At 29.5% G+C, this 24,919-nt stretch overlaps 1 protein-coding gene across 1 annotated transcript in view; it reads right to left on the bottom strand.

Annotated features, from left to right (window-relative positions):
• The window catches only part of Vsp37A (Vacuolar protein sorting 37A), a 30,041-nt gene that overhangs the window by 2,198 nt on the left and 2,924 nt on the right, over window positions 1-24,919 (bottom strand). Inside the window, exons 2-7 of the mRNA XM_075355259.1 lie at window positions 20,464-20,653; window positions 17,279-17,393; window positions 15,382-15,497; window positions 7,854-8,013; window positions 4,983-5,134; window positions 2,957-3,076 (exon numbers count right to left, since the gene is read on the bottom strand). Coding sequence (XP_075211374.1) covers window positions 2,957-3,076; window positions 4,983-5,134; window positions 7,854-8,013; window positions 15,382-15,497; window positions 17,279-17,393; window positions 20,464-20,653 — 853 coding nt within the window. The remainder of the gene's footprint in view (window positions 1-2,956; window positions 3,077-4,982; window positions 5,135-7,853; window positions 8,014-15,381; window positions 15,498-17,278; window positions 17,394-20,463; window positions 20,654-24,919) is intronic.

Genomic DNA, 24,919 nt, shown 5'->3' with positions numbered 1-24,919 from the left:
AATCCACAGTAAACATATTTCTGCATAAGTCAACTATCATTTACTATATTGAAAAGAGTAAGGAGAGTTTTCTAGATCATTTACTCTTCAAACAATACCATTTTTTGATGTGACGTCTTATAAATCGATGAACGGCGGCAGCACGCATGAAAAATTGTTCCGTTCCGCCTGAGCCGAGCCGAACCGTCATGCAATGGACTATACTATCATGTCAAGCAGGTTTTGGCGGGCTTTTCAAAAACAGCAATTTCATGGATTTGATTTATGATTTCAATTTCATCGTTTTAAATTGACACTTTATCAACATTGATTTGATTAAAGTTTATTTCTATAACAAATTGTTCATAATTATTTTTGAACAAATCATTCAATTTAAACTTGCAAAAATTATTAATATTAATTATTATTATTATTAAATGAAATGAAAAATGGAATATTAACATGTTTCATTAGCTAATTAAACATTCACTTCGATTCAATTTGTTTGTTTAAACAAGTAATGTTTTAAAACATCCAAATCATGGATGAATTTAATTAATTGGTATTTTCATCTAGCCCAACGCCAATTTCTCAAAAAACATGTGTTTACTTCATAAGGATAACAAGTTTTATTTTGCGACATTACAATCAAAGGTCGACGAATGTCGACCTTTGATTGACTTGACACATATGACTTGTGCATAACGTAGTTCCACACAAACCAATGTTTTTTAACTGGTATAACTGTTATCCTGATCACAGGTGTTGGACTAATTTTTGTCTATATTTTCATAATATGACTGCAACAATAAAAATTTTTGCATAAGACTTCTCAACAAGACTTTTCTGTAAAGTTAGCAGCCATTTTCATAATAAAAATACTACCTTCACCTAACGGCATTAGTATGAGCTAAACACACAAACAGGAGACAGGTTTCTTCTATTTTATTCCACTTCAGTTTCAACAAGCTATGTCTGGTTGGATACTTGCAGTACATTCTTGTAACCATCTAGAGAGTTATGAAATGTCCTGCATATAGTTTCTCCCATTCAATATAACTATAGAACTTAAAGTTTTAAGTAAATAAGATATCCATAAAAATTACATTTAAGACAATTAAAAACAGAATCATAAAAATTAATAAATTTTGTTAAGTATCCTCAATATGAGTAATAACAGAGAAATCTTAATTATTAAAAAAAAATTAATTAAAATATTAACAAATCCATATACTATGAATAATGTTTACAATGCAACTTTTTATATTATTTTAAATTTAAATATAATTGAAGAAATTAACTTAAAATTTAAAGAAACATACTTTCAAACATTTAGAATAAAAATAAAGTGCACAAAATAACATAATCAGACAATCATATATATATTTAGCTTGGAGTAAACTCAGTTCGTTTTAACAGACATTTCACAAAATATATTGCAATTTACATATTAATTGGATAATAAAACACCATGGTGGAATTAATGGTTAAACATCAGTATATAAACTGCAGCATTTCAAAATGAGGTATTATGTCAGCTGTTTGGAACACCAATAAACTTCAGTTCTTGTAATAAATTCCACATGCAACAACTTTTTATTCCCAAGCAGTCCATTTCCAAGACTGAGTTAGCCTCAGCAAAATGTTGAAAGTTTTTGATTTTAATGTGTACACGCATGTGTGTTTATATAAGCATATCCACTGACAGGCCTTAGACTCTCTTTTGTTTCTACCCTGCTTAAACAAGTTCACTTTCTCCCCTCTCTTATAATATGATACCCCTGATGCTATGTGATATTTTTACTATTTATTATCTTACTTTAAAAATATTATAGTGTTTGAAGTGTATTATATTAATTTCATCCTTGCATGTATGAATAATTGATGATTTATAGAGCCTGTGGAGGTGATACAGAGCAAGACTATAAACATCAGTATAATATCTTCATAGCACAAAACTGTGCTGTACAAGCTAAACCATTAATTTCTACTTATTGTTTATACGTGTTAGATTTCACAAAAACATTTAAAGTACTATGAAGGGTACTTCTGGGTAAATACTGATTATATTCAAACAAATTTACAAAATTTGTGTAATGAAATGTAAATAGATCTGCAAGAATTTACAGAAGGGTAAAACTGATAAATTGTTTTCACAAAATATTAGTATTTAATAATAAAAATATTTCCACAAAATACTTTTTCCATGGGAAAATTTCACTCATGATTGCAATTTTACATTGAAGAATCAAATATATACATGTTTTTATTTATAAGGTCTCATTGTTTAATAACATAAACAAACAGTATCTGGTGGTATATCAGTAATTCCAGGTACTTCTGAAAATTATAATGATAGTCGGAGGAGGGTTTGTTTGAATGGTAGTGAATTTATTTGAGGATTGAATGCATGTGGTTGTTACTGGATAACCACTGGTGTGTTTGATTACTGGGGAAAGTGAATGCAGATAGTTTTAACTCAAAATTATTCATGCATGTGTAATGTAATCTAGTCATACCATCAAAGATGTACCAATACCAGAAATATCTTCAGCCATTACTAGAAAAATTGTATTTGCTGAAAACTTAATGGTTCAGGTATTGCAAAACAATTAGTAAGAGATGCAAGTTTACTGCCAAATTTGAAATCTGGTTTTAATATCCAGGTTTTGAAATCAAAACCTGAAAATATTTTTTTTAAATTTCCCTTCTTAGGAAAGCATCTTCTTTTTTTGTTTCACAAAGGGTGCATTTTTGAAAAAAATATGCTGAGGGACAATAATTAACAAAAAGAAAATAATAACTTCAGTTAAGATATTTTAACAGCAATATTTTATTCCTTTCTCAGAAATATAAATTACAGATAATAACAATAAACCTAGATGATCTAGTAAGCAGCAAATAATAGTAATTATTGAAAATATGTTATTAAAACAAATCTTCTTTATTAAAATTTTTTAGTGTTGAAAATACTTACCATTCTGCCCTGTCCATAAACAACAAGGAATGTATCTAAATCCATTTCACCATTCAAAAACTGTTCAGCAATCTGTTCACTGCGTTCGTCACTCTTTACAACTGCAGCCTGTAAACTTTCCTAAAAGGAACAAGGAAAAATCAATAAGAAACAAGAAATCAATATGGTAATGGTGATGTAAATCGTAATTAATGATCATTCACTAATTTACATTATAAAGATTGTTCTTTTATATACGTTTCATTTAGAGAAAAAATAAAAGTAACCTAGAGTAAATTATAAATAAACTTGATTGGATTAAAGAATAAGAAATGATAAAAAATCAATTAACCAACTTCAATTTACCAATTATTCCAATTTTTACTGGGGTGTTACAAAAGATTACTACTACGTCCCTTCCTATCCTTATTATTTCAGTAATGTAAATGACAGATCAAGCAAACCCTATTTTATGAAATACTATTAATTCCTTCTTATTATTTCTTGGCTACCATCCTTTTTTAGGTAATTAATAACAAACTCCAGTCAGACGATCCAAGAATATATCAAGCTACAGGCACACACACTAGCTGGACAAGCAACACAGCTAAATATACAAACCTCAAAAAAATTGACCAGACACCGAGAGACTACCAGAATAATATAAGAATTAATTAATAATTTAAATTTCAATATGTGCACTCCCTGTATTGATAAGCTAGCAAGATCAGCAAGGACACTGATTTAAAAATCTTGAATGTTTATATTATTAATAAAACAACCATTTTTACTAACAATGCTTTATATCATAAACTTTTGAACTTTAGGGGCTACAATCCATCTCTGGATGAAATAAAATAATTCTACTTACAGGAAAAAAGTTTTACTTCGGTGAATATAGAGTAAAATTATTAATATCACTAAAAAAAGACTTTCTTGTTTTTTCTTTTTATCTCTTGATGATTTGAGTTACCCTGAATCCAAAAATATTAAATTCCAAGATAAAACTTGTTCATTATGAATGTATGCTGACATCTACTTTTACTTTACATGGATGTTTTGTATTAGTAGTGATTTAAATTGTAAAATTTGATATAGCTGCTAATATATTAGAGAAATGATTTAATAATGTATAAAATACATTAGATGAGGAGCTCGGGAGATATTAAAGGGATATATTATTGGTTCTCCTTTAATATCTCCCGATACTCTTTTGGTACTCTTCTGGTACCAGAAGTTATATATCAAAAGACAGTTATGTTTATAAAAACTGCACTTGCACGTGTTTTTTTAACTCATTAAAAATAATACTATTAAACAATTTTTAAAAAATACTCTTCCCTGCTGAAATTGAAGTTTTCAATTATTTATGACTATTTTTTTAAAAATCAATTAAATTAAAAATGTTTATAGATATTCCTCAAAACGAGATGTAGGATGACTACAACAGTCCTTATCCTAAAGAGCGTGAGGAGGTAAAGAGGAGTGAGGCAGCCCCATCCTAAAAAAGTAATAATCCTAACATTGTTTATAAATGGTCCAAATTATAGGCATGTTCATCTTCTGAAATGTTTTAATAATTTACCTCAAAAATTACATAAAAGAATTTAAAAAATTAGACATTAAAACTGAAGATAATAATACCTGATTTTTTTTTTAACTTGAACCATGCATACAATTTTTTTTTGAACTGGTGTTGTCCCAGTAATAACTAAATACTGATACTGGAAATATTCCAGCCATCGTAGTTATGCTAGGAAAATTACACAGATGGAAGGAAGTTAGTGACTAGTCTGTCCATTTTTAATAAACTTTATCTGTTAATAAAAGCAGTGAGTCATAACAATAATTCATGATAATAAACAGCTAACTTCTGAAAGATTGTCATGAAGATGTTGGACAAATTAATAAATTGTTTATCTTGCATATGCACAGTATATCAGTAAATACTAACTTCTCTACACCTTACATAACAGTCGATGTAACTTTCCCTAAGTGGCAATCAAAGTAATAATCAGTGTAAACAGAGATATTAATATATACTCACTCGAATACTTTGTGGACTATATCTATCAGCCAACTTCTGATACTTTGCATTTAGTGCTTCAAATTGGTTTTTTAACTGCGAAAACACTTCTTGACGTTCTTCAATGTCTTTAATTAGCTGGCGAAACAGTGGTTCTTTTGATAAATTTTCTTCTATTTAACAAAAAAGTTACAAAAATACAAATACTTCCTAAAAAGAATTTCATGAGAGTGTAAATGAAAATTTAAAATTTATCATATGTGAGCTAGCATGAGTATGTTGAAAGTACAATAAAGTAAACAAATGGCTAGTAAAAATCATATACAATTTTTCCCACTGACAGAAAATTATTGTAATACATTTTTTCATGACAGAGGAGGGAACATATGTTATTACTTTACACTATCTAATCCATTCTTTCTTACAGATATGACACATTTATCTGGGATACAAAAGGCAATGATTGAAGTTACAATCACTGAAATTTACTTCAATTAATCAATATATTAACTCTGATATAATACATTCTCTGAAAGTATTGATGTAACTCATCCATTACCTTTGGTGAATATATGGATCACTTAGAGGTTTGAATATCACCTTCATTTAAAAGGACGTGATAAATTGATGTACAGAGTCTTCATAAAAGAATGATGGGGTTTTTAACAAGGATTACATGAAAAAAAAAAAAATACTTACAGTTGATGTTGTTTATTTATCGAATATGTCACCCCAAGCAGTTTTTTTTATTTAACTAATAAATTGAAATATAAGCACCATTAGTCGCTTGACAAATATCCAATCGATACTCAGTTTCTGCCCATACCAGAATTAGCATATCTTCTGTTATTGTTACAATTGCTTCATTAATCCTTTCTTTTAACTGATGTAGGTCGCATATTTTTTGCGAATGAACAATGTTTTTCCCACAAGGAAAAATCACAAGGTATCCAGGTCTGGGCTCTTTGAAGGCCAGAGTACAGGTCCCTGTCAGCCTATCCATCGATGTCTAAATTTTCCGTTCAAAGCCTGGCTAACAAATGCATTAAGTGCAGAGGTGCACCACCTTGTTGAAAATGAATTATTTGTATGTTTTCAATTATTTTTGACTTTATTTTTTTAAATAAATTAAATTAAAAATGTTTATAGATATTCCTCAAAATGAAATGAAGGATGAGCACAGTTGAGGAAGGTAGTATAATTGTTTAACATATCGAGATAAGCATTTTCATTAATAGTCTTTTCAGCTAAAAAGATGGCCCAATTACACAATTCTTCATCATACCACACCAAACATTAACTTTAGGCATGTCGTGTCATTTCTCAAAAATTACATGTGGGTTTCAGATTCCAATATTTTTGAACTGTGTCTATTAACATACTTATTAATATGGAATAGCTTCATCCATAGAAATTATATCATTAAAAATGATTCGTTTTCATTCATTTTGTGGAAAATTTCAACAGCAAAATTGAAATGTTTTTCTCCATCGTCAGGTTTCAATTCCTGCAGTAACAGGATTTTATATGTATATAATTTCAATCTTTTATCTAAAACTTTCTGAATTGTATTCTTTGGTACCTAACTTGAGGCTTTGATGAGAAATGGATTTCTTAGAACTTCTGATTCCAGACTGTCTAATTCATTCCAACAAGTTTGTGATACTTGTAGTCTGCCAGTTGATTTTTCATTGAAAACAGATCCAGTTTCTTTGAACTCTGAATCAATATCGCATATTATTTTCATGTGGTGCTCTTTTCCATATTCATGTTGAAATGTACATTGAACTAAAATTACAGACTTTAATTCAGCCTGCCACAAAACAAACTTTACTTTATCTTGAACAGTGAACATAATAACAAACCAAACACACCTCAGCAACAAAAACACAGATGTGGTTGTTTGAACTGCTGTTACACTACCCTTTTGATTGGAGGCTATCAGGCTTACCAACATAATTTCTCAAAATTTCCCTACTTCCTTGATGTGAATTACAGAAACCCCACCGTTCTTTAATGAAGACCTCGTATATGATGTATATTTAGCTAATTGAGAATAGCAACACTAATAGTATTACTACCTCACTCTTTACTTTTCCTATAAGCCTGATATGAAAAGTTTGGAACTTTGGAATGATTTTTCTAATTTTGAGAGATAATCGACTCTCATGTCAGGTCACTTACAACTGTTTACATACGGTACCTAACATAGAAAAAAATTGCAAGGTACACTGCATGAAGAGAGTTAATTCACAAAATCTGATAGTTACATCACCAAATATGTAAAGAGAAAAACGGTTACAAAAGTCTTTCTTGAAGCAGCCAAAAGAGTAACTATGTATAAATAAAAAAGTTCAAATCTAAAATATATGATCATAATGGTAAACTACATATGACCCTTCCTTTTCCTGTTTAGCCAACGGGAATTACCATCAGGTATTACTTCAGAGGATGAATGTGGATGATATGTATGAGTGTAAATGAAATGTAGTCTTGTACAGTCTCAGGTCGACTATTCCTGAGATGTGTGGTTAATTGAAACCCAACCACCAAAGAACACTGGTATCCACAATTTAGTATTCAAATCCGTATAAAAATAACTGCCTTTTCTAGGACTTGAACGCTGGAACTCTCGACTTCCAAATCAGCTGATTTGCAAAGACACGTTCACCACTAGACCAACCCAGTGGGTTGGTCTACAAATGACCAGTTTCAAATTTCATCATGCATTGGTACACCCATACCTTCCAAACATAAGTACAAACAGGACACTTCTTCTTTTCCCACACAATCCACTTCATCAATGTCAAATTATATTTGATCTTTTAAGATAGTTTAATTAAATGATCACATAGATATACCACAATTTTATATTTATTTTACATAACTTACTAGAAATTTCTTCAACTCTTGTAATCCAATCTTCTCTAGTACGATTTAATTCTCTAATAGCTGGGGTTGATTCTAAAAATTCATCAATTCTATCTATGCTGGTATTAAGCTTTTGTAATTCTGACAATGGCATAGAATTTAATTCTGGAAACATCACAGACTGAAAAAAAATTACCCAACAAATTCATAAAAATAAACAATTTTGAAAACAAATATTTCATTCCTAAAAGCATTTTTTTACAATAGCATAAACTGAAATATCAAGGTTAAACTGATAACAAAACTGTTGCGATTAATAAAAAAAAATTCTAAAGAGAGACAATAAATGTTAATTACTCAAAGGTGTGACAAATATAATAATAACAAACTTTGCCTGAAAATCTATATTATATATTATGCATAAACATTAAAAATATTTTTAATGAAATATTAAAAATTATAATACGAAAAAATTACTGCATCTTAATAAAATCTAAGTATATCATAAGGACCCTCTCCTTTGCTGGATACAAAGATAAGTAACTTACTCTAGGTCTTACAGTGGATGAAGCGAATAGAACTTACAAGTAAACAGTTGTTAAGTAAAGCAAAAACTGACATAAAAGTAAGCACTATTATGAGAATAAAGGTTTACTAGTACCAATCCATTAATAATTAGTGGATGAAGTAAGTACTGATAATAATCAGCCCTACTCACCATTGTTTTCAAATAAGTTGAAACGTGCATGTTACATAATTTTATTAAACATGTTCAATCATTCAAATACATTATCCTTAATATTTCATTTGAATACAAACATACAACAAATAATGTCCACTGATGATGAAACTCAATAATCTGATTATTTCAAATCAAAAAATGAAAAAGATAGGAAATGTTTAATCCGTCTAAGATGTACAATGTAGCACTGAGTAGATCAATGGTGTCTGAAACTGTGAAAGATTAAAAACAAGGATGGAATTCAACATTGAAACATAATGAAAAAATAACAGAGCAGAAAGTAAATATGGAGCTGCTTAAAATGTTGTAAATACTGAAACAAGAGTTAACAATATAAAACAAACAAAACTGCAACAGATAACTGAAAAATCAAGTCATCGGACTGGAAAAATCAATTTAATGAGATGATGCAGATGCACAGAAATCCATATACCCATAAAGTTCCTGGTGAAATTAATATTGGTGTTACAGACCAAGTATGAAATCTGACTTTCTGTAGAATATCTGGACTTCTATAGAAGCTAAAGATCATAAAGAATGTAACAAAAATAAAGGACATACAGTTGTGCTCAGTACATTTAAATGTTAAAAGAATAATCTACAATTCTAATCAGTGGCAAAATGTACTAATGATTAATGAATTTATATTACTTTTACTTTGCCGTGATTGTCTCATAACATGAAAATGTAGCTGAATGTACCAATTCTATAACATTTTAAAAACAGTGTTTTAATTCTATTGAATAATCTAACTCATATGGCAACTCATTATCAAATGGATGAGTCTAATTCTTTAAATTGCATGAAATAAAGCTTCTACACAAGTAATGGAGGCAGCTAATGTATTATTTTTTCTTATTTATAAATAAAAGCATACTATACCATGATGAATATTTTGAAAAAGAAAGATGGCACTAATACAAAGCAGTTTTGCCCAAAGCCAAATGCACTGATATTGGAGTTTTATATTATAGTCGTTATAAAATAAAATGGGTCAAGGAATTTTTGTTTAAAGCTCATGATTTTGCAGAAATAGGCTCTAAAAATCTATTCCAAGAAATAATTTGTAATGTAGTTAAGAATGAAAGTGAACTTGGGACTTGATGAAGGGTGTCCGTTTGTTCAATTAATTCTAAAAACCAGAATCTGTAAAATTTACATGGGTAAATGGGTACATGGGTTTACAAAACTACACTACTTCTATGTGAAAGACCAGGCAATAACAGACTCTGATATATGAAAGAGAAGATTTCAGTAGAAAAATAATAGATATTTACTGTAAGGAATAGTGCTTACCATCACCCTATGAAGTTTATATGGTTGTAAAGTTACGATTCGTTTAAATACCTTTAATATTCTGTAGCAAGTAATAGAGAATTTTGAAAATGAAGAAGTTTTGGAGAAAATTCCTCATTATAAATCCCTAAATAAAAGTGAAGACAATGTAGAATCAAACAGTTCTGATCATGGAACACTATGCACTTCTTCTGCTATAATGAAGGATCTTCAATTTTTTTGTGTGTTCTAAGCTCGCCAGCAGGTCTCATCAGTGTTCATCTTGTGACCATTGTAACTGATATTATATTACATTTTATACTGTACTGCTGCTATTAAAATCTGTTGACAGATGATGAAACCATTGTTTTTTCTTTGTGCCACAATCTGAATATACAGAATATTTCTAAAATAGGCCACTTCTGGAATAGTTTTCTTATATTAAAATAAAAAGAAAGTTCCTAAACATGGGATTGGATATTCTTTGTTTTCTCGCTAGTCGCCATTTTGTATTTTTTACTAAATAATTTTTATCTCCAGAATGGTTTAAGTAATTATGCTGAAATTTGTCATGGTGCTTACTAAGACCTACTGTTAGAAAAATAAACAACCTTATTTAATATTTTTCAAAATGGCAGCAATTTAAAATTTTTAAATCCAAATAACACAAAAGCAAAAAATTTAATTAAAAAACCACAACAGTCAAAAAGCGTTCTTTTTTAATTTTAACCAAACTAGCTTACTTAGTTTTTTAATTGCTTAATAAAATAATAGTTACCAACGTTACTAATATATCATTATTTGCATAACAGGATGCTCAAACTAACGCACAACAAAACTTTGTGATTTTACAATCGTATGTTGTTAAAAATAAAAAACAAAGAGATGAAGTTTTATTAATAAGCTGATATTCTTCAAAAAATTATTTAGAGCTGTTGTTATTCTTTGCATTTGCATTGTTAAAAGCACTATTTGTTGGTTTTAATATTATTTAAAATGGTTCAATATTCTTATTGTAAATAGGCAGAAGTGATTTTATGTACGGACGAGTCAATGGTAGTGACCAGGAAGCAGTGTGGTTGTATTTGGAAACAGAGGACCAAGGAAGACAAAGGCAAACAAGAACAGTTGCTCCAGAGGAAAACATTTTAAATTGCATCGAAGAAGATCCACATGCAAGTTCTCTACAGCTAGGAGATACGCTACAAGTAGGACATTCAACAGTGTGGAGAGTGCTGGACAAGCAGTTGTATCCACACCGCATACAATGAATTCAAGCACTTACACATGCAGATTACCTAGCTAGAGTGAACTTTTGCCAGTGGTATCAACAGCAGAATGTCAATCCCATGTTCACTGCTTCAATGTTGTATACTGATGAAACTACCTTTATGAGAGATGACATTACAAACATACATAAATATCATGTGTGGACAGATGAAAATCCCCATGCCATATTTGAAGGAAATACCAGGAACAATTCATTATGAATGTGGAGAGCTTGTTGGGCCCTAACAATGAATGTTAATAATTATTGACAGTTCATAGAAAATGAACCCCCTCTACCTTTTGAAGATATGCCCTTGGAAAGAAAAAATAACTGCCATTTCGTGCATGATGGTGCACCAACACACTACACACTGCATGTAAGGCAGCTCTACTCACATTACATATGAACAGAATTGGACTGGAAGTGGCATGACCTGCTAGGTCGCCTGATTTGAATCCTGACTATTTTTCAGTATGGGGGCACTTGAAATCTTTGGTCAATTAATGATGTTGACTCTTCAACAAAGAAGTATGGAATCATGTAACGTCAGAAGGAATCAATCTGGGATTTTTTAACAAGTACACCGATCAATGCAAAGGTGTGTTAATCTTGTATTACCTCAAATGGAGATGATTTCCAGCACTGTTGTGATTTTTTTCATTCTGTTTATGCACATTTTAGGTGACTACTGTGAGGTTGTTGTTTCATGTATTTTTCAAAACATTTATTTAAAACAATAATAATTTATTTTTCAGAATATTTATTTTTCAAACAAGTCTTCATATTAATGATTATTACTGTACTTCCTGTTCAAATTATGTATTTATTTTAAGTAGAAAGTTTGGTTATTTTATGAAGCAAGTAAATAATAACTTAAATAAAATTTTCTACTTCCCTCAAAAAATTATCATGTTAAAAATTGACTTATTCATTCATTAATTATGAGTAATGTTGTTTTTATTATAATTATGTTCTTAAGTGTAAGGAATCTAAATTTGCTGTTATTTCTATAAATCAACAATACTGATAAATTTTAATACTTGAAAATATATATAGATTTCCCCTAACATTAACAGCATAATTAGAAATTTACTTATTTATTTAATAGCAAATGTTATTAAGGAGTTTTTTAAATTCCTACTTGTCATTAATGTTGAATTTTTTTACATATTTTTCTCTACAAAATGTACTTTATTAAAAATATTATTAGAAATAAATTTATTTATTTTATATCATTTTTCATTATTATTTAAATGATTTTTTTTAAATTTACAAGAGTTGGTGTTAAAAAAATAAAGTTAAGTTGGTGTTAAAAATAAAGTTAAAAAAACATACCAGCCCAGGTCTAATAGTTAACTCTTGGTTGCAAAATCAGTTGTGTTTAACAGCTGATTTTCAAAGCCAAAGGTTCTGAGGTTTGAATCCTAGTAAAAGCTAGTTGCTTTTTTATTGATTTGAACACTAGACAGTGGATACCAGTGTACTTTAATGATGGGGTTCAATTAACCAAACATCTCAAGAATGGTCAATTTGAGTCTGTACGAGACTATACACCTCATCTACATGTCATACGTATCATCCTCATCTTATTGAGGGGGGATGCTATTTTAACAGATCGCAATATACACATTAGCAAAATAAATAATAAAAGTAAAAGAAAAAAAAAAAAAAAAAAAAATACGTTTTGCTTCTTTTAATGTTTTGAATTAATCCATTTTACATTTACTTATTTAAATTATATCTAATCACATATTAGTTAATTAGTTATATAAGTTTATCTTTTATAAATGTATTTCTTATATCATTTTGATTGTTATGTACTTTATTGAATTAAATTCTTCATTCAATTCAGTTTTATTATCAATATAGTTTAGGGCCTTGTTAGTCATATTAAAGAAATTTTGTATGCTTTTGGTTGCAACACTTTGATGTAATTAAATTTTGTGATTGTTATTATTGGTCTCTAGTAAAAATCCAGTCTTAATTTATTTTTATCCTTTTTTATGTTGATAACTGAAATGTGAAATGTATTATTGTTTTATAAGTCTAAAGTGTGTTCAATCAATATTTTTATGAAAACTATTAAATATTTTTTCTTAATTATTTATTATAATGCTCTAAATTATGTAGATTTGTTACCTGTATATTAACAAAATGTCAACATATCTAACCTATAATTTTATTTTATGAGTATTTGATACTGGTAATTATTGTCTTCTATAAATTGTAAAAATATTTGACATATACTACTTAAAGGTGATCCATTGTTAAGCCTTCTTCTTATATATAATAGTTTCTATTAAATGTAAAGTACTTTTTAACTTCTGCAGAATAATTATGATATTATTACTTCATTAATAATTACTGATTTGTTCATATTATTTTACATTTACAGTATTTGTTATGGTACAACAATACAACACATTATTTGATATAAGTGGTATTCAGTATAAGTAATTTTAGTATATATACAAGGGTAAGTCAATTATTATCTGCAATTTAGTTATATTTTTGTTTATGTTGATAGTACTGTCATGTTGCGTAGATGACGCATGCATGGTTTAATTATTACGTCTGTGCAGGTTTGATGCTGCTAGGTTAGTTCCACTATCGCTGCCCGCCGTTAACCATGGCTGCTCTGCTTTCTGTTTGCAACAAAGAAGAGCAACATTCAGTGATCCATTTTTTGTGGTCGGAAGGTGTATCAGGGGCCGAAATTCATTGAAGACTTTCGGTACAGTAAGGGAACAGTGTGTTGCCACACAACAAAAACTACAAATGGACTGAAAAATTAAAAAATGGTCGCACAAGTATTACACATGACGAAGGAGCCGGACGACCGTTTACTGCCACAAATGAGAAAAACATTGAGCGTGCACATGACATGGTGTTCTTAGACGAGTAACTATAGATGAAGTGGCACATTGTCTGCGAATTAGCCATGATTCTGCCTATAAAATCATCCACAACAGACTTGGGTTTCATAAAGTCTGTACAAGATGGGTCCCAAAACAACTCACACAATTGCATAAACAAACTCGCTTGGACATCTGCCAAAAACATTTGGATTGCTATGGTAATGAACAGGACATCTTCTTAGGCAGAATCACCACTGGTGATGAAACATGGATCCATCATTACGAGCCGAAGAGTAAACGGCAGAGTATGGAATGGAAACATCCAAATTCGCCCTGCAGAAAAAGTTCAAGACCCAACCATTTGCAAGAAAACTGATGCTTACGGTTTTTTGGGACTCACAAGGCCCAGTACTGGAACATTATAAGGAAAGGGGCACGACAATAAACAGTGCGCATTACAGTGAGATGCTTACTGCCAAGCTGAAATCTGCAAATCAAAGCAAACACCGAGGACTGCTGTTGAAAGGTGTTCTGCTGTTGCACGACAATGCCCATCCACATACTGCTGAAACGCTCCAGAAACTCAACTTTGAAGTACTGGCTCATCCTCTGTATAGTCCTGATCTTGCCCCTTCTGACCACCACTTGTTTGGTCCACTCTAGGAGGCATTAAGAGGCCGTCGATTTACCTTGGATGAAACTGTGAAAGAAGCGGTGCATTCCTGGCTCGCAGCTCAACGGAAAACCTTCTTTTATGTGGGCATCGATGGACCATCGATGAGCTTGTGCAACGATGGACCAAGTGCATTGATATGCAAGGGGACTGATGTTGAAAAATGATGTACATGTAAGTTTCCTATTTGTATTGCAATAAAATTTATAACTACATTGCGGATAATAATTGACTTACCCTCGAATGAAACATCACAAGAAATAAGAATATCATTATGATTTATTTCTGTTGCATTTAATTTTTAACCAAATTCAATGCTATTTCAAATACTGAATGAGAATCTTCAGAATTAGAGAGAACTTCCAACATTTCATAAGAAGGTGCATTTACGTAATTTCCTAAAAATTAAAAAGACGTTTGTTTTCGTCATGAACTTTACATTCCCAGAGCCCATTTTTAAAATTATGTTCAGATGAAGCAAAGATTTCTGTGTAAGTGAAAAAATTAATTTTCATAAACAATTTTAAGTACAGTATTATAAAATGGTAACACTAAGTTGATTGCTAATCAGATCTCAACCTTTTTAATTATGAAGGGAAAGATATTAGGTGCAGTTTTGATATTTCCACACAGTTCAAAAAGCATCTTTTCAGATATTTCCTTTCAGCAATTAATATTATCATATACCAAAAACTCCACATGCTATCACAATCCATTCATGGAATATTTACCTGAGAACTATTTATAACTTGTTGGGTAGCATAATCACGGAATGATCCTCCAGGAGGAGTGGATGAGTAGGAAGCATATGAACTTGGTGATAATGGCGCTCCACTAGATCCAACATCTAAACAAATTATGAAAAGAAAATCATAAATACATTTTTACGGAAATAGTTCTCATCTGCAAGAAGACAAGCAGGGTAAGATAATGAAAAATGATTCTTCATATTTATTATAGAATTAAGTACAGTACTCTACAAGAGAACAAACTACTCCAATCAGAAGTAGTCCTTTTGTGCATTGACTGGCCATCTCTTTCCCTTATCACTCACTTTCTTTTTTGAATAGATACCATGGATATTTGGTTATCATTTTTGCTAAATATGGTACTATGATAACACTTTCTAACAGGTAGTGGGAAAATTATTTCTATAGTAAGATTTCTGGGGCTAGTAAAAAACCTAAATGGACTGTGTGGAAGTTTTATCCCTCGCAGAGAGACCAACTGGGGGAGGCTCACAAAAATCTAAACTAGTTGTTGAGGTGTCTACAGGTAAAGCTTGGCCTCCAATTCCCTTACTCTAATTTTCTTTTACCTGAAGGTGATTCACCCGATCAAATGAAAATATGCATTACGTAGTACAAACTCTACAAAGCTGGATAAGTTATTTTTCATTTGCAATGTCATCAACGAAAAAACACTACAGTTAATTTTTATTAGATGGTGTTAGCTAAGTTTCAAACTTCCATATCCCACAAGATTCAGAAGATGGGTCAAGTTTCTTCAAGAACCTTGAACCTGCCCTCAGATGGCTTTTTATTTCGGCAGAAAAGCAGTTTTTTCTACAGGCTGCAAATACTTACAGTTCATCAACATAAAATTACTGATCATGCTCACCTCACACTACATAAAGTTTGATTATAATTTAATGTAGTCTTCTTTGGTAAATTAGTGTGAGCTGCCGGGTTTGAACTTCCATGAACACGATTAACAGTTGTGAATGCTAACAAAGTAGGACAAGAGAAAAGATGTCCAAAAATGCCTAAAAGCAAAGATAAAACCTGTGTAAAAATCACCAACAACGTGTCTGCCAAGGTATTTGCGTTGGTGACATCCTGACAGAGGCCTAGTTGATAACTAACTGTATACACAATCAGTGTCAAAGGGTCAATAAGATGACCTCTGGAAAAGCCTATCAAGGCTAAAAACTGAGGGGATGGTGTAGTAACCGGAATCGCCACAAGACAGGTGTCTTTCCCCAAGGGAGTCAAGATATTCTCATTTCAATTAAAAGGAAACCCAAGCCTCCTTCATTAAAATTAAAAATTAGCTGTCATCAAAATCATACAAATAAATGTTAAATAATGATAGTGGCAGATGCATCCCTGCCCTGTACCTTGGTTTGTCACAATTTCTTTAGTTAAGCTGTCTACCACATCAATAACTATTCTAGTAATGACAACATAAATTTTGAAATAACAGGATAATCTTTAATTTATTAGGGTAACCCATATTTTTCTATTATGCACCATAATTTTGGTATGTTCAAGCAAGACTTATTATTTTACTGTATTTACACACAGCTGACATTAAACTAATTCCATGCTAGTTACTAAGTTTGTTACATTCACCTTTCTCAATGACAGAAACAACTTTTGACAGTTAATTAGTGGTTGGAAGTAACTATTTTAATGTTTAACTAATATATGTCTAAAATAACATAAGTAAGACTTTTGGTTGCCAATATCAAAAATTCAGTTAACATTTTGAAGGGTAAGTAAAAACATTTGGGGGAAAATTGAAAAAAGAAGTCATTAAAATAATACTGTTATACTACCAACAGAAATCAAATATAAATTTACTATAAAATACATAATGTGCAACCAAATATCTTTACATAATGACCTTGTTGTCCACAAGATGGTGGTGAAGAATTATCGGATAATAACGGTGGGGGCCGTAGTTCAAACTCTCTAACAATAGCTTGAACAACACGTCCAAGATCTGAATACACCGTAAACTAAAACAAGCAAAATACAAAAAATAATTCTTTGAATAGATTTATTTCACTACCCTACTTATAAAAAAAAAATCCTTATGAAAAGTCAAAATTTTGTTAATGATAATCACTATTTTACCTGTCAATATCATCAATACATGTTAATAAAAAGCCTAAACTTCCTCAAACAAGTAAAACTATGTCCAATCATGAACAAATAGGGCTATAGATGATTGTTGTAACTACAATCTCTCATGTTGAAAATATAGATCACTTTGTTTTGCTATTAAGAAATCTTAATAGTTTGTAGCAAATATTTAAAAAAATGTAATTATGAAAACACTACTTTAATTATGTAACCATCATGCTTCCAATTATAGCTATTTTTAATCTCTAATTCTGGCAAAGTAAAAAAAGGGGGTTATGTATTTCACCCGTACAGTGCATGTTCATGATTTTCTTGATACCTATCAATCTGAGGTTCATGATTTTACATCTGAGGTTTTTTAAAGTGATTAATTTTTATACTTGTAAACCAATGAGGGAAATATTACACTTGTAATTGTTACTAAGTAATAATTATTACTCAATAATACTATTAATTAATTTTATTAAATTATTATTGAGTGCCGGCCTCCGTGGTGCGAGTGGTAGCATCTCAGCATTTCATCCGGAGGTCCCGAGTTTGAATCCCAGTCAGGCATGGTATTTTCACACAAGCTACAAATTATTCATCTCATCTTCTGGAAAAAAAATTTAGTAAAATTTTTGTATTTGTTAATTAAGGAAAAACATTGAAAATGATCAATATTAAAACAAAATAAATTTGTTCAACAAGAATAAATCAGTAATATAAGATTAAGTGTTTTCATTCATTTAATTTGCAGTTTAACTATGGATGTGAATGCTATTAAATTTAAGTGAAATATTTACATATTTCACAACAATGCAAAATATTTTAAATTATTTTTCTTGAAAAAAATATTTTTGGTTTTTATAGCTGCAAGAAATATTTATTTTATAGATATTACACAAAACTAATTAAATGTTTACAAAGAAATTATCAGAAAATATTTTTATGTAAATTCAACTGAAAATCTATTAGGAAACACAAATTAATATTTAGATAATAAAAAGTAAATCATTACTAACTAGACATATGTTCATTATATTACTTTTAACTCTAGACTAATCTAATGTCACCACATTACTTATCAGCATGCATAAAAAAAGATTATTTTCAAAAATTAATAATTCAAAAAACTACAGTACAAAATTAAATCATAAAATGTAGAATAAACAGTAAACACAAAAAAAAACTTTTATTGAACATCATGATGGAATGTGGTATTGCTTTGAAATTATTACATTATTCACTTTTAAAATACTGAAATGTTTTCTTCTGTAAAACCTTTTGGAGGTAATTAGCAGCACCTTCTTCCATGAAATTAGCAATTTAAAAGGTTACAAAATCCCATAACTATGTAATCAAATAATATACTCATTTACAAGGCACGTGTAAACAATATTTACAACCTTAAAAAATATTGTAGTATTATGGGCTGGTTTTATTTAAAAGTAATATTCCAAAATTTTCACACATGGCATTCATGGTCACGTGAAAAATACACATGGTGCCATCTCATAGCAAAAACAAATGTTGCCATTGTTTAACTCAGTTAGTAAATGCTCAAAAGAAGATGTAGTATATTCAGTAAAAGATTCATTAATTAAAATTGTAAGGGGAATAACAATATTACCATAACTTCTTTTAAAATACTAGCAGGAACACCATCGATACTCACAAAATATTTACTCTTCATATTTAAAATAAAAGTTTTAACTTCCTGGGTATCAATAAGAAATAAAAATATTGATTCATCAACAAAACTATTCAAGGTGAATGGCTCTGTTTGAAACATTGGAAAAGAGATTATTAAATTCCTCTGCTTATCTGAAGAGAGGATGTGGTAACAGAAGTTGAGTGATTTTGTACTTTTGACAAAGTTATCTGACCTGTTTTATTCTCAAATCTGCTTTCACTTTTTATAAATGCCCACACGGTTTTAGATTTATAGTTTGAATTGGATTTGCCTGTAATTTTTAAGAAATTCTGAAAGCCATCAGCCAAATTATATTTAGACATTTCACAAAGATTTTTTTGGCATAGAAATAGATTTTACAATTTCTTCAGTAATCCATGCATCTTTTTTTTATGTTTACGCTGTTCCTTTTTATTAAAGAGCAAGTTAGAAAGAAAGCCTTTTGAAACTCTTTAAGAAAATTATTATAAATTTTTCATCCCAGCTAATTTTGTTATTTCTTTTCCAATTTGCTTCTGACAACAAGGTTCTCAAGTGTCTAACTGATTTTTTATTGATCACCCTTTTGAAATAATAAAAGTAATAATTTTCTCATTGCATGATTAATAAATGACTTATTGCAATGTGATAATTATGATTTGAAAGACTGTAATCTGCACAACAGGATCAAAAATTGTCTTTCGGTAAATTTGTAAAAATATTACCTACATAGGTGACCAAGTCATTGTAATTCTGGTTGGCTGGGAAATATTTAGACCTGCCAACTCATACTAAGTTAATAATTTTCATCACAGACTAGTATTATCTAGAAAGTAAACATTAAAATTGACACATAATACACTAAATTAATTAGAAATTTTAAGGTTTCCAATAATGTAAAAAGGTTTTAAAATAACCAGAAGGAGATCTACAAATTACCACAGATTTAGAGAAATGTATATGTTCTCATGTCTCTTCCAAATTAATAAACACAAATACAACACTCACTTATTTTTTTGTCAGCAGTCACTGACAAAAGTTATTTGTATAAACTGGAAAATGTAATGCTATAAGAAAAACTTATCTGTTATATTTGTATTTTGGTTTATAAATTATTAGAAGATGCTTAATAATAACCATTTTATTTATTTTTTATCAACTGTGATGAGCAACAAAAATAAAATCTTAATATAAAATTACTGAAATAACAAAATTAAGTAAATAAAAGAACTTTCTGTTACACTTTTAACTATATGTACATAAAGGGTGATAAAATACAGTAAACTTACATTTAGAAGACCAGGTGCTGATGTAATTTCACCAGATTCTGACACCCACTGATGTGATACTGGAGGTGCTATTTTTAATACTGGTTTTTCTAATGGAAATTCTGGACATAATTTAATTATTAAAGCAAATGGTTTACCACCAGATAAAAATTCAACTTTGTACTCTACATCTTCTTGTATTTCTGAAACACTAAAAAAGGGATAAAAATTATTTAATATGTATTTAATAAAATACATTTTTTTAAATAAATAAAATTTACAAAGAATATAGAAAACCTTATGCAAAATCTTTTCTTTTTCTGCAGATATTTCTTGACTTTTGCCATAATCTAAGAATTAGCAAACAAAATTACATTAAGAAGAATCGGAGTAATAAACATCACTACACATTTTTGTTTGTTAAAATCAATCTGACTTAAATCTAAGTGCACGACATATTTCTGTGCATTGTGTCTTTATATAAAAAACAAATATATAATAAAATTGATTCTTGGAAATTAATATGGTAAGTTTACCTTATCTAATTACTATGTTTTGTGGTTAATATTTCATATAAGATATATATGTCATATAATCATACATTTGTTACTTACAAACAACAATTCTGTTGTTAATAACAAGAGAAAAAAGGAGGAAAAAGCTTTGCTTATGTCACATGAATTTTAATTCTGTTGCTGCATCAGTATCTACCAGTAGAATAAGAAACCTTGCAAAACCAAATAAGATATCTCTGCCAGTATTAAAGAATGTTTTCATTTAATACCAAAATATTCCAACAAAAAATGAGCAAAATGTACAAACCTGTAATTTGAATCGAGTATTTTTCACTCACAAAAGAAAATTTATTGAATTTCTTACCAAAGTTCATCAGAATAAAAGTTATTTTTATACAATAAGCTATCAACTTACAAAAAAACTTGCAAAAAAATATTTTATTCTTTACTGGGTGAAATAAATTTTAAGTTAAAACCAACAACAGACTGCAACTGGATACTTACAAACAAAATTATTATCACTGATTGCAACTATAAGACTTGATCTCTGTTTCAGAAGTTCTAAATCAGTATGAAAATGTGATTATCCTTCAGTTTGATCCACGCAGAATTACTCTGATTCCATTCCACCATAATGATGAGTTTATGATAATCTGCATCTATGCTACATGAAGTCACTTCAGCAAGGTTTTCTTGACTAGCATATATCTCAAATCCTTAACATCAATCATTATCTGAATTTCAGAATTCTGTAAGCAATATGTTCTACTTTATGGAAGAAGATAATCATTACAGAACCATAGTTAAATCTGTACAATAATATTTGTTGCTCTAATCAATTTATAGAAAAGGCAATGTTTTTTACTTCCTTGTATGAAGTAAAGAAAGTATTGTAATTGTGAAAAATTTTGTTTTTCAGATTTCAATGGAAATATCCATTTTGATCATCCCTGAATCCATTTTGACTAGTTTCACTGTGATGTCTGTATGTATGTATGTACATATGTATCTCGCATAACTCAAAAACAATTAGCTGTAGAATGTTGAAATTTTGGATTTAGGACTGTTGTAACATTTAGTCATGCACCTCCCCTTTTGACTGCAATCAATTTTACCAAAAGTGTCCAAAAAAGCCCAAAATCCAAAAAAAACTTGGATTTTAGACTTTTTTTAACTGCAGTAACAAGCCCTCATTGAGAGCTTTTCAACGAAATATCATAAGTGGTGCCTATTTTCACTGGTTTCAGAGTTACAGCCAAAAGAAATTTTAATTAATGAAATATTTGGATCTTACAAGAGGAAGGCACATCAGTTGAAATCCAACTTCATATAATTTTTTTTTTTTTAATACAACTATTGATTTATTAATAATTATTAACCTCTGACTGTTAAAAAATGTTTAAATTAAATAATAACTCAATAATAACAAAAAAAATATGAAAAAAATCAGAAATTGTTAGTGAAATAAAATTTTATGTACTTTTCATTTTAACTGAAAATATTTACAGAGGTTAATAATTATTAATAAATCAATATATTTAAATTTAAAAAAAAGAAAAAAAGTATATAAAGTTGGATTTAAACTAATGTGTGCATAGTTATGGATCAAATACGTTCTCACTTACACCACATAACTATTTCAGTGACAAGAAATAAAATAAATATATAAACTAATATAAAATTCTGATATAGACACCACAAAAAATATGATGCAATGTGGTGTCCACCACAATGCAACTGTGTAACTGTCCACTTCATTAAAGAATTGGAGAATTGTATCTCACTTTCAAATGAAATAAGTTTAAATGAAGTGCAGCAAAAAATGTGTATATGCAATTTAATAGGCATACAAGGAAGTCATGCAGTGTCCACATCAGATTTTTTAACTAACTCAGCTGTTAAGATGGCATCGTGTAAGTCTAATCGTGGTTAAATTTTTTTTTAATAGGAAGTACTCTTATTTTGGAATAAACCAAAAATTTTTGCATATATTTTTTATATTTTCAGCTGCAGTGATATTAGTTGCCAATCAGAAATGTGCAGTTGGAACTTAAGACACAGTAATAATAAGTGCCTAACTGTCATCTTAGCATTTACAAATCATCAACAAATGATCTTTGCATTTAATTTTATGTAATTAATTAAACAAATGTGTCAACAAGCTTTCACACATCCAATAAAATGCACCTCTTTTTATCTTGATTTATGTCACTTGGTACTTGAAATGTGTTAATTTACACGTATAGCAAGTCTTAACTTCATGAGCCTTGTTCAGGGCCACAACTGAATTCAATTCATCTATACAAAAATCAGCAATAGTGACATCTACTGCTTTACTAAAAGTATTTTGATTCTGAGTGACTAATGGTTATACTGACTTTGTGGTTAAATAGGAGTTGGAATCATTCTATTATTGCCAGTAATATATACATCTTGTTGAGATGAATCTTCAAAAATATTAAATTGGTAATGTATATCTTTAGGGCTTCTAGTAGTATTTGTTGACAAATTTTTTCTACATTGGTATCATGTAATAAATGTGGATGAAAAATGTAAAAGTAGGCTGAAAAAAGAACAAACCTTTTTGAATTATAAGTCCTACCAATAAAGATTTTGTTTTAATGAAGTACCAGTTTCCACTTTCCAAGAGGTACCACAGAGTGTTGTTTAAGTTCTATCTTTTTTAAACACTGAACAACGAGAAATATCATAGTCGACTTCTAAAATTTTATATTTTTCCACATGACTTCACACAGATTAAAATTTACATTCCTCCATGAATCTGATATACTGTTGTTTTTAATCCTTGTTTTCTATTAAAGCAAATCTTCTTTGTCCTATTTCTCAAGTTGACTTAATTTTTGATAATTGACTTGATTGGTAATTGAATGCTCAACCTTCCTTTTTTCTGTTCTTTTCACTGTGTTAACAGAAAAACCTTTCACATGCTGCATTTTCAAAAGTTAATATTATGGTCAGACATCAAAATTCAATCCAGCTGTAGAATAGAATCTTTATATTCACTGTATTATTTTCTACTGATACAAGACAACATTGCAACAGCACGAGGATCAATGGCTGGGTGTTTCTAAGGATGACAATTCTGTTATTTATCCAGAGAAGAACCAGTACAAGGAAGTTTTCTGGAGAAAGGGATAATCATCTGTTCCCATGTAAAATAAAATATTTTTACAAATTTTATGAAAATCATATTTGTCTCGTAAACGATAAATTATAAAACTTATCCATTTCAATGACAATATCAACTTGTTTGGCTGACTGAAGAATAGAACCACTTAAAACATTTTTGGTGAAACTTATAACCATTTGATTATATTAACTCTTGAGCTAAGCAGCACGTAAGATCTGAATTTTAAAGTTGGAAAAATTTGATTGAATGTGGATATGCATAACTAAATCTGAAATTACACTAACATTGTTCATTTACTGAATTTCCAGAAAAATGGACAGGTCAAAGAGAATCAGTGAAATGGCCAGTAAAAATTCCAAATCTTACACCACTAACATTTTTCTTCTGGAGCTATTAAAAATAGTCCACTGTTTACAAAACCACTGCAGCAAATATTGAAGATTTGAAGGGCAGGCTAACTGATGTGTGGTCAGTCTTTAATCCTTGATATGCTTTCAAATAAGGAGAGCATTTCAAGATTGAATATATTATTCCCTTCAGGTTAGAGGATTCTATTTTGAGTATTTGTGCTTTTAATAATATTTACAATAAAAAATTAAGGCAAATTTTCAATTTTTTGTTTTAACAACATTAAGTTTATAAATTAATGAAAATTGTTTCATTAATTTCAAAAAATATAAAGTAGTTTTTATCTTTACTTGATTCATTTACTGTTGTCAAAATCTAGATATAAAAAATTAATAAATAAAAACCTTCAGTCAGCAGGCTTTTTAATGGTTAATATTTTGAAAATAGATAGAAATATCAATGT

The sequence above is a fragment of the Lycorma delicatula genome, chromosome 2 (assembly GCF_047948215.1).
Source record: "Lycorma delicatula isolate Av1 chromosome 2, ASM4794821v1, whole genome shotgun sequence".
Classification (NCBI taxonomy): Eukaryota; Metazoa; Arthropoda; class Insecta; order Hemiptera; family Fulgoridae; genus Lycorma; species Lycorma delicatula.
This window is presented reverse-complemented; position numbering and strand designations above follow the sequence as displayed.